The 14,140-nt window shown below is 40.1% G+C and overlaps 1 protein-coding gene across 3 annotated transcripts in view; it reads left to right on the top strand.

Annotated features, from left to right (window-relative positions):
* Nucleotides 1–1,051: 1,051 nt before the first annotated feature.
* Frl (formin-like protein) overlaps nucleotides 1,052–14,140 on the top strand; it is a 251,620-nt gene continuing 238,531 nt past the window's right edge. For all 3 annotated transcript variants that reach the window (XM_083120387.1, XM_083120386.1, XM_083120388.1), the window contains exon 1: nucleotides 1,052–1,368. In XM_083120387.1, the coding sequence (XP_082976513.1) occupies nucleotides 1,189–1,368 (180 nt within the window). In that variant the 5' untranslated portion in view covers nucleotides 1,052–1,188. The remainder of the gene's footprint in view (nucleotides 1,369–14,140) is intronic.

Raw genomic sequence — 14,140 nt, 5'->3', positions numbered from 1 at the left:
ATACTAACACTAGATTTGTTCTAAATTGACTATTCATGCATATTGACTACAAAAATACCGTACTCCAGAAGTAAGTTTGAACTTACCTTTGAAGAAAACTGGAGAAATTTTCGAAGAAAAACAAAGATTTTTAAAAAATGGTCATAATTCGCTGTAATTCTGCAGCGCTCTCCCACTCAAGTGAGCATCGTTGGGCACGTTATTGGAAGAGTGCAGCACCATGCAGGCCTTCTCCTCCTTCTACTTCTCTGTAAACATCGATGCGTGCCATTATCTGCAGCGTGCCATTACCTCATTTTCCCCTACTTCGGAGGAGATCCATAATGTCAAGTTGCACGGGCCCCTCTGGCTGAGACAATACGCCACTGCTTCGCAGACGTCGTCATGTGATATGTTACTGGGAACCAGATTTCTGTTTCGTAAATCCATTTTTTAAATAAGCGACACTATTTGTTGAATTTCTGGGATTACATAAAATTTCAGAAGTACAGAGAGAGAACATTTGGGGGGTGGCAACCCCCCCCCCCCGTCCAGTATTGCGGGGGTTTCAGAGGCGGCCACTTCTGGAACCCCATATATGCAGACCGAAATACATGAAGAAATTAGAGCCCGATCCTGTGGCCGCGCTGCGACGCCAAGGGTTCCGGGTTCGAATCCCGGTCGGGCTTGGTTGTTTGTGAATGTCCATTCATCAATTTCATCATTTCCTCACTCATCCCCATCTTCGCAAATTAGCCAAGAGGCACAAAACGCGAAGTAAAATAAACTAAATCAAATCAAATCAAATGAAGAAATTAGACATCTAATATTTAAGCAGCTATTGTTGTATATTTCTAATGAGGAGTACCCAACATTTAAATGTTTTTTTTTTCTCTTATGGGAAGATCCGCGCCACTCTGAACTTCCAGCTATGTAGTTATCTACACCGACTATTTCATGGCTACTTGCAACACTGCCGATGTGATGTTTACTCTTTACTTCGAAAGTCTTCCACCAGAGTGCAGTAATTTCGTACGCATGCGTCGGGTATTAGTCATACTTGTGAGAGTTCTCTGTGGGAGTTTGAAAAGTGTGTTGATAATGGAACGAAAAAGTAGCATGGGCCGCGAGGAACCTGTTGCATACGAGTGTGAGATCGAGTTCGGACATCACGGCCGTGTGCGCGAGTGCTAGTGAAAAGTGTTATACATGCTTGGATTAGTGAAAACGATGGGAAATTCACAAAGTTCGAAAAGTGAAGCGCCTCCGTCTGCACCACAAGCTGAGACGAGCACCCGGACGGCTGTTGTAAACGTGAACCATGTTCGATCATCAAAGCAACCAATGCCTGATGCAACGGAACTCGAAAGGAGATTCACTAAGGTTCTGGTAAGTGATCCCAAAGCAGATTGTGTACACAGTAAATGAAATAACCATGTCACATCTACATATCAATACTGTAATTTACAAGTGAATGGGCACGTTTATGGCAAATGAGTTTCTTTGTCAAGCATTGTTTTGTTGGTGTGAATTGTTAGCGTTATTCTGTTTACGTGTTGAATTCCTGACATTGCAGACTAATGAAGTGAAAATATAGTTAAAATGCTACAAATTCAATATGTAATATCTGGAACTTGACGAATTCGTCAAATGTTTACTTCGTGGTCGTATTTCAGAAAACCATTTCCACCGTGAGTTTTTTTTCGCGATTACTATCAGCAGTGATTTATTCACCACGTAATGATTTTCACAAAGGCTAAATTTTGGCCATTTTGCGCTAAATTTTCCCACCATATGCTGGAGTTATTGGATTGTAGACGAATGCATTGTGTCTAGGAAACCGTTGTCACGGATCTATTTTTTTGCATTCTGTACCCAAAAAGCCCTTTAAAAAATAATAATGTTACAAGGATTAAAAGCACTTGCTGTAAATTTGCTACGGCGTTTTTGTGTTTTAGTATTATCTTTTAATCTACAGCAATTCAGAAACATGTACTAAAAAAGTAATTTGAAATGCTTCATAAATTACACTATAACATAACCAGATGCTGAAATAACCCGATACCGTATGGGTATTTTGTCTTAATATTTTCCCAGTGATTATTTTGTTTTTCTAAGCGGAAACTTCTACCAAAATGGAATTTATTTACAGTAGGTGGATTCGTTCATAATATTCAGCGGACACGAGTGGTATGCATGAGAAGAGTTATTATTATTATTTAGGAGCCTGTTCAATATTTTTCATTGTAATGGAATCCAATGGAAGGTGGTTGCTTGTCACCCACCATCCCCCTCTAGGTACGTCACTGACAATGTCTGATGGTAGTCAGTTTTCTGAAGAAATTGAAAAAAATAGAATGCCACCTAGAATTGAAGGGTTAACCAGAAGGGCCTATCCCACTCTTCGGCGAAAAGTGATGTTGCTGAAGTTTGAAGCTCATCCCCTTGCGCGCAAACTACAAGGTTGTGGTGATATGTAGAATAACTTCTCTTCCGTTATAATTTGCGAGTCAGGATTTTGTCCTTTGACTTAACGTTATTTTTAAATATTTAAAATAAATGTAGGATATGCCCCTTGTGTTAACTCCATCATCTGTTTTGTGCAAGTTTATGATATCCACCTTTCATAAATCCGGAAACATAAAAAGGGCCCCATGGAACAACATATATAAATTCCGCAATGTGTAGGGTTAAGTTTGGGGAAAGGTGGGGGATGTATATGCAAATTATTCAAAGTGGGAGGATGCCATCCCACCGCCCCCTGTTGTTCGAACATTGACTACATAAACATTGCTTTAAGTGTTCCAAGGAAAAGAGACACTTACCATAACTACAGCTTTAGACAGACTGCCCGTATTGCACTTGAAAATATACTAGCTTGTATGCCACTTGATTAAAAGTAACGTTGGATGTGAAATAATAATATTTGGAAACCAGACAGTTTTCTGATGCCAAGAATTTAGACGACAAAGTTGCAGCCTTGAAAGTTTGAGAAAGCTAAAAGTTCGGTGAACTTGAACAAATGTGCTAGGCTATATTATCGGCATTAAAAAACCGATACTGCTTAGGCTAAAAATAAAAATGCGAAACTATCTTAAAAAAAATACAATACCCTAACAGGAACCCTCTTTATCTTTAGCATGCATTGGCATTTATAATGACTCCTGCCCAGGAATTTCATGAGTGAGGGGATTAAGTCTTCAGTTCTGTTTTTAATAAACTTAGCCCAAAGTAGGTATCAATCATCTGTTAGTATTGCTGAGGGGATACTAACATTATCCCACAAGAGATTAGTTCGCTATTCCATTGTGTCAAGTGGAGAAGTTTGCTTTGCTAAACCTGCATTAAGCTTTCAGAAAGGTTCCAAAACCTCAGTCAGATTTCATTTCAACAATAGTGTGTTTTTACTTCTGTGTGGCCCCATAATTGGGTGGAACATTGGGAAATTAAACAGAAAAAACTGAGATTAGTTTTTTAATTGGCATAATGCTGTAGAAGAATATGAGGGAGAGTAGAGTGCGAATATGTGGGAATTTTCACACGTAAATAGCACGTTGTAAAAAGTGGGTGGTAGATTGTGGCAAGACCCGGAATATTCATTAACCATAACCTTAAGATGCATTGATATAGTCATGTGTGTGTGTGAAAGTTTTTTTGAAGGTCGTAAATGATTTTTCCTCAAAAGAGGAATTCACGCAGGATGAATAGGCCATTGTTGCAAAAGGATCGAAAGTCTAAGAATGATGTACAGTCACGGGCACTTCTGGGTTGTAGCAATACAATTGACCTTCAATATAATCGTTACAACCCAGAAGTTTGAATTTTAATTTTAATTTAACATTTTGGGTGCGTCAGCACTAAGGCTATTTTACACCCGTCACATTATACGGGGTCCAGCCCCTTATCGTTACACATAACAACTCTAACGTTGCATAACTAAAGTCATAAAATATTCTGACTTTCGTTAAAAGCTGAGGCTGTAAAGGAGCACTCAGCACAAATAAGGACAAAACACAGGACAACACAAACAAAATGATACTGGCCATGGGGCCAGTCGCCAGAGCCTCGTTAGTCTGCAGTCCAGGGTGTACTACGTGGAAGTGAGGTTGACTATTTGGTGCACTATGTGGAAGGAACACCCCTTACACCCCAAGTATTTCCTAAGTTTCTAATTCTTGCCAATAGAGGCACCACTATGTTTGTGAGCCAATAGATAAATAGCACCCCTTACACCCCACAACCCAGAAGTGTCAGTGACTACAACGAAATTGTTTTTTTCTTCTTTATGGTGAAACCATATCTCATATGTTACCTGAACCTTCCCAAGATAGACTTTTCCTGAACTCTGTGATACATCAGGAGAATAAACTACGGTAATTAGGTTGTTTACACAGTTCCCCAGTGGGTTGCAATATCATCCGCGGTTATCGAGTATTTTGAAATGTAAGTGATCGTGGGTAATCAAGTTTTTAATTTGATGTTCTCCTACTTTACTCATTAACACTCTCATATCTTGCATTCCTATGCAAGCCTGCGCAACATGCACAGGGTGTTTCAAGGAATGTAACTGAACATGGTTTGAGTGCTTAGTTTCAATTACCTTTTTTGAAACACGCTGTATCAATATATTTTTTTATTTCATATAATTTAAAAGTAAATGTAGGATATAATTCTCTGATGTCTAAAATTATGGGACCACCTACCAGGCTGCGGGTCGGTGTCGGACATAAATGTGTACTTCTCACAAAAAATTTCCCCATGGGAGGGGAAATTATATAGCTATGCTTTATTAGAAAGTTAGAAGTGTCAATTTTTGAAGACAGTGAGCCAAGGAATTTTTCTCTACTTTATTCAGCGTACTTATTATGCAATTATTTTTTTTGTTGTTTGTTTCATAAAAGTCGAATTTATTTTTCCGTGAATTCTTGCAAAGCTTAGATTGGAATGCTTTAACATGTGCGAGAAGCTTCCCTTAAATCCTTGGACGAACCTGGCTTTGTGAGCGTTCAGAAGGCATGGAAGCCTAGTTGTGTGCAGTAATGAAAGTCACTACCGTGAGTAGATTTCAAGGTTTTATTTTTCTTCTTTCCTAAATCAAGCCAAGACGGAAGTGCGTGTTTACTAGGGTCTGGCAACATTGCGTGCTTGCGGAGCATTGCGCCTTCATGTCCCCCGCGAGGAAAGATGGGTGCTTGATGGCGGTTCGTGGAAAGAAAGATAACACCGCGACAGAGGGAGGAAACTGGGTGCGCCAGCCCCTGCACGCCTGCCTGAAGACATAATGATACTTTCCATATATATCTCTATACGCTTACAATACAGTATTAGTTGGATGCGTTTGTGCCAGGGTTGTTGGAACGGGTGGGCCCAGCCTAGTTTTGTCCATGCGGTTTTTTTTTCTTTCAGAAAAACCTACCTTGAAAAAACCCACTCAAAATGTGTTTTCAGAAAATGTTGTAAATTATTGCTTTAAATAATTGTGACGTTCTAGAATTGTCAACAGTTTGAGAAAATTTGTAAAATAAAGGCTTAGCCAAGCTTATAATACTGAAAATAATTAATGTAGTACAAGTCACAGTGGGTTTTTTCAGGATATTTGTCTCAAATCATGCTAGAAATCTACTTTTAACAGAAATAATACGACCATATATCCAAGAAACAAAAATCAAGAGGGTCTGAAATATTTAGATAAAACATTGAACGAACAAAGCTTATAATTTTGAAATGTGGTAGCACTTTAGATATCAGTCACTTCCGTATGTGGGCCAGCCACATAGTTTCACCTGTGACGATCAACTTTTACAATACATTTTTCTGTGTATAGAACATTACAAAGGAGAATTGAGTACATTTTATTGAAATGTCGTGAAAGTAGAATAAAGTTAACTGTGTTATAATTAAACCAAACATTTTTCAAATGATTCAATTCTCAAAATTTACTATGTGCGCAAATGTTCTGTTTTCTTTCCAATGCCTTGCACTGAGACAGTCACCCCTCCATCCCTCCAGTTCAGTGCATGGATTGAACGTAATGGGTTGTTTGCCCATGTAGGATAACTGTTATTTGTGGTTATACTGAACGCAACTCCAACTGCCGGCTGGGAAACTGCGAATCAGCGATCAGTTGAATTTCCTTCGGCTGAATTCGGGCATTTTCGAGTCTCAAGGTACCGAACGTTGTTCGCGGGACGAGACAAATGAGTGTTGGGTCCACCACATGTTGCCAAACGTACTGTAAAGCGCGAGAGAGTCTTCTGGGGCAACGATATTGCCAGCACCAGAAATCAGGGGGGGGGGGTTAATGGTACAACTGCTCACGTAGTCCTACACGAGGGAGTTTCACACGCAAACACACAAATTGACAACTGGCAAAAACAGAAGTACGCTTGGCAACGTTACTTCGGGAGAGCGATGTGATCCCTTCTGCTCTTACTTCGCAACTGAGTTTGTTGACGCCCATCGAGCCACACCCCCCCGAAGACGATTGGGGGGCAGAAAGGGCTAGTAATAGCCGTCGAGGTCAGCCGCCAGTTGGAGCTGCGCGTTCAGTATAGGAGGTCTATACCCAAGAAGTCGAGCACACTCATAATCTACCACAATTTCATTCTTAAAAATAGGGGGTGTGGGGTACTCAAGTAAATACAATGCATACGTATACTTCCATATTCTGACCATTTTTGACATTTTCAAACATTTTTATAGATGACACCATTAAGCCTTGTTTCCATGATTATGAAAAACTAAACATGCTGACCAAGGCAGTAATTTATTTTATTAAAAACATAAACTAAACGTAACGTTTCAACCTTCTAGCAAGGTCTTCTTCAGTCTCTGTAACAGAGTCTGAAGAAGACTTTGCTAGAAGGTTGAAACGTTACGTTTAGTTTATGTTTTTAATAAAATAAATTACTGCCTTGGTCAGCATGTTTAACTTTTTATAGACTACAATTTCGAGCTTTGTGCATAAAACTTTCAGGAACTTTGTGACATTACTTGCACTGTAAATTCACAATAAAATTATCGAAACATATTGCACGATTTAGGAGGAGTATGGGTGGGGTGGATGGGGAAAGAAAGACAAGTCATCTATTTAGTGACCATGATAACATGTTTGTGCAGCTAGAAAACTTGACACACTGCAATGGTATTACATGCGAGTGAAAATTGAACAATGTGTTTCAAGATATTAAATGAAAAACTGATTTTCCTCATGTTGCACGCACGCTCTATAACAGTGGTTTCCAACTTCAAACGGTCGGAGGGCCAAAATTATATCCAGCAGTTGATTGGCGGGCCGCATTTTTTTTTGGCGGGGGGGGATTAAAAATTACAAAAATTGTAAGTACTGAACTGAAAATGTAGTAGCTACCGCATGACCTAAATTTCTAAAATGAGGCAATAAAAATAATGGAATCACAAATCAAAATTGTATAATTAGAATTTATTACACAAAAACCCAATACTTATGGATGAATTGAAAGAAATGAAAAACACACTATACAAATAAGAATCCTTCATAGTAAGTGTTCAATGTGAAAATTGAGGCCGATCTGCTTCTTTTATTAAAGTTGGAATGTCCACTTCAATTTCTGTATTTGAAAGTCTCAGAAGGTGAAGCAGTGAAGAATCTGCCAGTCGGCTTCTGTAGCGGTTCTTGATGAACTTCATTGAAGAAGAAACACTTCCACACGTGTATGTGCTGCCGAATATTGATGTCATTCTTAGCCCAAAACTACGAAGGTTTGGAAAGCGTTTATTTGAAAGGTATTTGAAAAACTCTGGCCCCTTTTCTTGCCTAGTTTGAAGGAACACATACGAGGGACATTCCGAAAGTAAGTTTCGTCATTTTTTTTTTCACAGGGAAGCTGTATTACAAAGTGAAAAACACATTGCCATAACACAAGACAATCTTTCCTGAATTCACGACGGGAGGAGCGATTGCGCTTGCACAGAGTGCCGAACAATAGAGATAAGCAGCAGACCAACGTGACGTGCCCGAGCTCATTCGAGTGCAAACCAGTATGACAGAAACGTGCTCAAAAATGGAAGTGCGTGCTGTCGTACGCTATGAATGGGCTTTTGTCAACCTTCCAGTCTTGTGCTCAGGGGTGAACACTTGACGCGGTACGAGCGCGAGAGCAATGACTTCCTCTTCAGGTTTTGTTCTTGGACGACAACGCAAGACCCCACACAGCAAGGGTCACTGCAGAACACATTCGTGTCTGGGATGGGAGAGATTGAATAACCCGGCCTACAGCCCCGATCTTGCCCCATCAGACGTCCACCTTTTTCCTGCGTCACTTCGGAAGCAACGAAGAGGTGCAACAGGCTATGAAGAACTTCCTTAAATTCGCTAGGCACAGATTTTTTACCAGGAGGGTATCTTGAAATTGATTTCACGTAACAATAAATGTGTCAACGTCGGTGGCGACTATGTGGAAAAATAGCCAAAATATTGTATTTTGTTATGACATTGTATTCTTCTGTTTGTAATAATGCTTCCCTGTGATAAAAAAATGACGAAACTTACTTTCGGAACGTCCCTCGTACACGCCTTGCAAATCACACAATTCAAGTTAGAGAGAAGCTTCTTGTTCTTCGATGTTAACGCCAAGAGCAAATAGCTGGATGCTGATTTTAAGTTCTCCAAAATCTTTAAATCTGGAGTCACACTCATCCATTATTCCTTTAATATTTTCACTGAATTCAGAAAAGCCCAGTGTTTCTTCATCTCCTGCTAGCCGCCGACAGCTTGGAAAATGGACCAAGTTATTCCTCTCCAAAGTAACGTTGAAAATCTTCAGTTTATTACGAAAAACATTTATGTTTCCCATTAAATCTGACACCAGCTGGTTTCATCCCTGTAGGTTCAAGTTCAGTTCGTTCAGAGGACCTGTGATATCTGTTAGAAACGCCAGTTGTTTAAGGAAATTCATAAATGGAACGTATTTTAATAAAAATCCATAAAATTAATGTATTTTGCAAACTGGCTTCGCGGGCCGCAAAAAAAGACATCGCGGGCCGCATGCGGCCCGCGTGCCGCCAGTTGGAAACCCCTGCTCTATAACATGCTCTCTTTTTCCCCAAAACTGTTTACAACACATTTTCGGAGTATAAGGAACTAAACTCAGTAATTTTAGATAAACTGTCGGTCCGCAATTTTGCAGTAAAACTTTTAAAATTATATTTCATAGTTTAGGAGAGGAGTGGTGGTAAAATCGCAAACATACATTTTGCCATAAATGTAAAGCTTTTGAGTTGCAACTTTTAGAGTTACAAGAGAACTTAAAAGGATTGTTGTCATATTGTATTTGAGAAATATTTGTCACCGTATTTAAAGGTGGTGGACGATTTAACATGCCTTGCGAGAGCTTCAAGTTATGAAAATATTTGAGTTTAGATTTTCGTACATTAAGAAATGACATTAGGACATTACTTGATCTTGCAGTTTTTAATAAAAACTTTGTAATATAGTGTATGGTTTAGGAAGGGTGAGGGAAGTCACCAATTTTGAGACCACGATATCTGTAGCAAATTTAGATTTTTAAGCTGAAATTCATGTTGCAAATAGGTACACCCAGGGAATGATTTTATTTTGCATTTGCCTTTGTTGAAAGCATTTCAAGACGGTGGATGAAAAATTTATTTTTCATATTCTGAGGTAGCTGATGCCACTTTCAAATATGTGCCTAATCTACATTCTTGGACATTAAGAAAAGAGACTTCAAATATTTTAGGGTATTTCTTAAGCTATCGCATGACAAATAATTTTTTAACAATATAGTGCATATGTATGTTGGATCCAAATGGGGGCCACTAATGTTTTGTCCATGGGAACTGTTAGTTTCATAGCAACCAGATATTTTGGAGGATGGATACGGTATTCCATTTCGATGAAATCAGTGAAATATGTCAGCCTTAAAATTTTAGCATGGTTAATACACGGAGGAGATATTTAAGCTTGAAACATCCACTAAAATAATAGGAAAAAACAACTGTGAACAAACTGTATTGAAGCAGATTTTAAAGTGTGTGTGTGTGTGCGCAGCTACTGTATGTTGTATAGTAGGTAAAGGTAAAGTTCCCCATGCATATAGCACCGCGCCATGTAGCCACATTCAGGGTATATGGGGGTAGGGCCCGACATATTCTTGATCTCGGCCATTTTGGAGGTGATGTGTTCACAACCAAACTCCGGCTGTCTTTATCCCCTCCCCCCCACAGGCCACATTGATTTGAGGCTGGGTGAGTTCAAGAGCTGCTTTATGCAGGGTCAAGACCGGAAAAATTCCGACCTTAGATCACACACCCCAAGATTCGAACTCGGGTTTTCTGCATGGCAGTAACACAGCCTGCCTCCTTTTTTTCTTACATTTGTAATAAAAGTAATACCCCTAAGCAGTAGTATCCCCCCTTGTTCTCTCAATTTTCACACACATCAATTTTCTCTATTATAATTGGGACTAACACAAACATCCACATACGAACCCGGGACCCCTGGCATTGCAGCGTGCTGTGCTAACCACTCCGCCATGGAGGTTGACTAAACCACCACAGCTATCAAGTATTAGTATAATATTGCAATGCGCAACACTGGGAACTGATCATAGATCTATTAACTGTTACGCCATCCAGTAAGAGTAGAATCAAATTGTTGGTAAAAATTTTCAGAACATAGTGTTTTAGATAATTAAATCATTTGTCCCGCACTGTGGCTGTGCGGTCATGCTTTGGGCTCTGGCTATGGGACCCGTGCAGGTTTGAGTCTCCAGAGATTTTGGCCTGTGAATGAGACTGGTGAACACTCGCCATCATGATTATTGGGGAGCTACGAATGAGTAGCATAACCCCGTCATGAAAACCTACAACGGCGACTGGGGGTTCGTCGTGCTGACCACACATCACCCAGTATCTAGTTGGATGATCTTCCACCTCAGAGCCGGACCCTGTGGCCGAGTGGTTAGTACATCGCGCTGCGATGCCAAGGGTCCCGGGTTCGAATCCCGCTCGGGCTTGGTTGTTTGTGTATGTCCATTCATCAATTTAATCACTCATCCCGATATTCGCAAATTAGCCAAGAGGCACAAAACGCAAAGTAAAATAAAAATCAATCAATCCCACCTCGGAGTAGGATCAGGTGGGAGTGGGGCCGGTAGGTAGGTAGGCCTGGGCCCTCAATGGTCTGCTGCGGCACAGTTTATGTATCATTTCAACTGTGTGAGATCTTGATCGTCAATTCTTAACTATGTTAATAGAAAATATTAAATAGTTTTTGATTCAGTGAACTCAAACAATACAAATTGTTACTATCAAGGAAAAATGTATTTCATATATATTATATATATATATATTTATAAACATAACCTCAAAAAACCAAATAAACTCGGTTTTGCCCGGGGTTCATCGGGTTTTATCTGAAGAAACCCGAATTGTTTGTTGTTTTTTTTTTCGAAAAAAAAACTGGCAAAATGCCAACCGTGTTTTGTGCGCATTGTCTGTATTCTCAGTGTCACGATTAACAAAGAAATTTGGCGGAAAGCTTACAGTACAAAAATATATATTAGATATTTTTGAATTAATACAATTGCATTATTTTTTCCTAGATTTGATTTCGACACTACTGGTTTATTATTGGAGTCTTAAATTATGTTTTTCAACTTGTGTTGCAAAAATCTTGTTGGCAAATTCCATGAAGTTTCTTATTGTTGGTTATGTTTATGTATTTATCACGTAATAAAAGTAGAACGCGGATATATACATAAATATGTAGGATAATTTATGTAAGATAAAGTTTGAAATTGCACATTAATACCCGTCGTAGATTATAGATCAAACCAATCTCATGAAAACAAATAAGTAGGTTTGATACTCGGTGGAGGCACATAGTGGTTCGGACTCCACTTTAAACTGTAGGTCCAGTCCCGATTAGCCTTACTGTGCATAAAGCGGGCTTAAAACACCACTCAATCAAAGATGTGGAGGCACGGTGGCCCGGTCTTTAGGGCGTCTGACGGGAAACATGGATTATATTCTCTGGGTAGGCGATAACAGGTGGAAACTTTTCAGACCATAGCAAGCCCGTGCTTAGCGGTAGAGAATGGGGGAATCGAATTGGCAGAGATAAGCTGTGAAGGCTGGTAACTGCAGTCGCTTTTCCCCTCCATGCAATCCCGTCCCCTCTCAAGTGTTCATTGGCGGAGCCGTCTCCCGTCACTACTTGCGCAGAGACTTGTTTTCGTTCATTTCGGTCGTGAATGTGGGAGCCTTACCTTTATACTTCTATCCCCTAAGCCTCCATGGCTTGTTTCATCGTGTAGGGGAAAGCAGGGAGGCTTAATAGAATATTACGCAAGTTATGACAAATATGCATTAGCATACTTATATGCAAAATTATCACATATATAATCCATTTAAATAATATTTACATGCACTATTTGTGACGCGAAGCATGCTGGAATAAATATTAAATTACATAAGAAATTGGCTAGAAAAAAGTTTATTTTATTCGTGAAGAAAGGTTGCCCCTGCAGTGCCCGAACACATTTTCCCGAATTGCGTGAGTTGTGCGTAACGCCACGACTTAATGAATTGCTGTTTTTGGTGTGCGTGCAGCTGGAAGGCTGCGTGGCACGCAACAAAATACTCACACACAGCTTGCTTTCCTGGCTACGTGTTTGATTTTGCGAATGTCCTGGAATTCTCCACGAGCACTGTTCAAAAAATGGGAAAGTGATAATTCTTTGCTTACAGATTTTGGAACAAGCTGTTCAATCATTTTAGTTTAAGAGGCATGTAAAAAAAGGGGGCCGATTGGTTATTACAGTGAATAAAATCAAGCGAGAAAATTTTTGTTTTGATGCTATACAAGTGCATACTCTGACTATTTTTCTACATAGTCACCATGACGCTCCAAGAATTTTTGGTATCGTGGAACAAGTTTACGTAGACCCTCTGCGTAGAAATCTGCCAGTCGAGAACTGATGTCTTGAGAACTTCACTGTCATCGTGAGAACTTCACTGTCATCGAAACGTTGCGAAGCAAGCCACTTTTTGAGATCAAGGAACAGAAAGTAATCACTTGGGGCAAGATCAGGACTGTATGGTGGGTGATTAAAACGTTCCCATCGAAATTTTTGAATTGTCACAACACTACGGTCAGCTGTTTTTGGGCGGGCGTTGTCATGAATAAGCAGAATTCCAGACCGTAACATTCCTCTTCGCCGATTTTGGATGGCACGTCGCAGATTAGACAGTGTTTGGCAATACACATCTGCTGTGATAGTTCGTCCCGGTTCCATGAATTCCACGGGGATTACACCTTTTTGGTCCCAAAACACGGTTGCCATAATTTTGCGATGTGATGGTGTTTGCTTGAATTTCTTCGGTTTCGGTGAACCGGAGTGACACCATTGCATGGATTGCTGCTTCGACTCACCAGTGACGTACGACATCCAGGTTTCGTCTCCAGTCACTATGTGAGAAAACAAGTCATCCCCATCCTTCTCCCAGCGGGTCAAAAAATCATGTGCTGATTTAATTATTTTAATCTTTGTGAGTATTTGTCAAAATTTTTGGCACCCACCTCGCACAGTTTGCGATAACCCAGATTGTCCGTTACAATTCGGACCAATGTTTTATCAGACACTTCAGGAAACTCCTTGCCTAGATCAGTAATGGTGAAACGGCGATTGGATGGCACTTTCTCAACAACACGTTGCACAAGGTCGTCCGTCTGAACACTAGACCTGCCGCTCCACTCGTCATCATGAACATTTGAATGTCCTTCCCGAAAAGCACAACACCATTGTCTTACCTTTCTTCAATCATTACTGTGGGTCCGTAAATGGTACACAATTCCCGATGGATGTCAGCTGCACTCAGCCCTTTTGCGTTGAGAAATCTAATCACCGACCTCACCTCGCATTTGGCGGGATTTTCGATTACAGCAGCCATTTCAACTTCGCACCTCCACACTGAGAAATATACTACCTCTGTTGCAGGCACAGAATACTAAAGTGCTTCCGTGCACGCGCAGCTTCGTCAGTGTCGCCAGTCCCAAGTAAAAAATTATCGGCCCTTTTTATTTTTACATGTGCCTCGTATGTTGCAAAAACCTACAGTTTAAAGTGCGATCTGAAGCACACTAGTCCTCCGCTGGAAT

The sequence above is a fragment of the Lepisma saccharinum genome, chromosome 4 (assembly GCF_977018435.1).
Source record: "Lepisma saccharinum chromosome 4, izLepSacc3.1, whole genome shotgun sequence".
Taxonomy (NCBI): domain Eukaryota; kingdom Metazoa; phylum Arthropoda; class Insecta; order Zygentoma; family Lepismatidae; genus Lepisma; species Lepisma saccharinum.
This window is presented reverse-complemented; position numbering and strand designations above follow the sequence as displayed.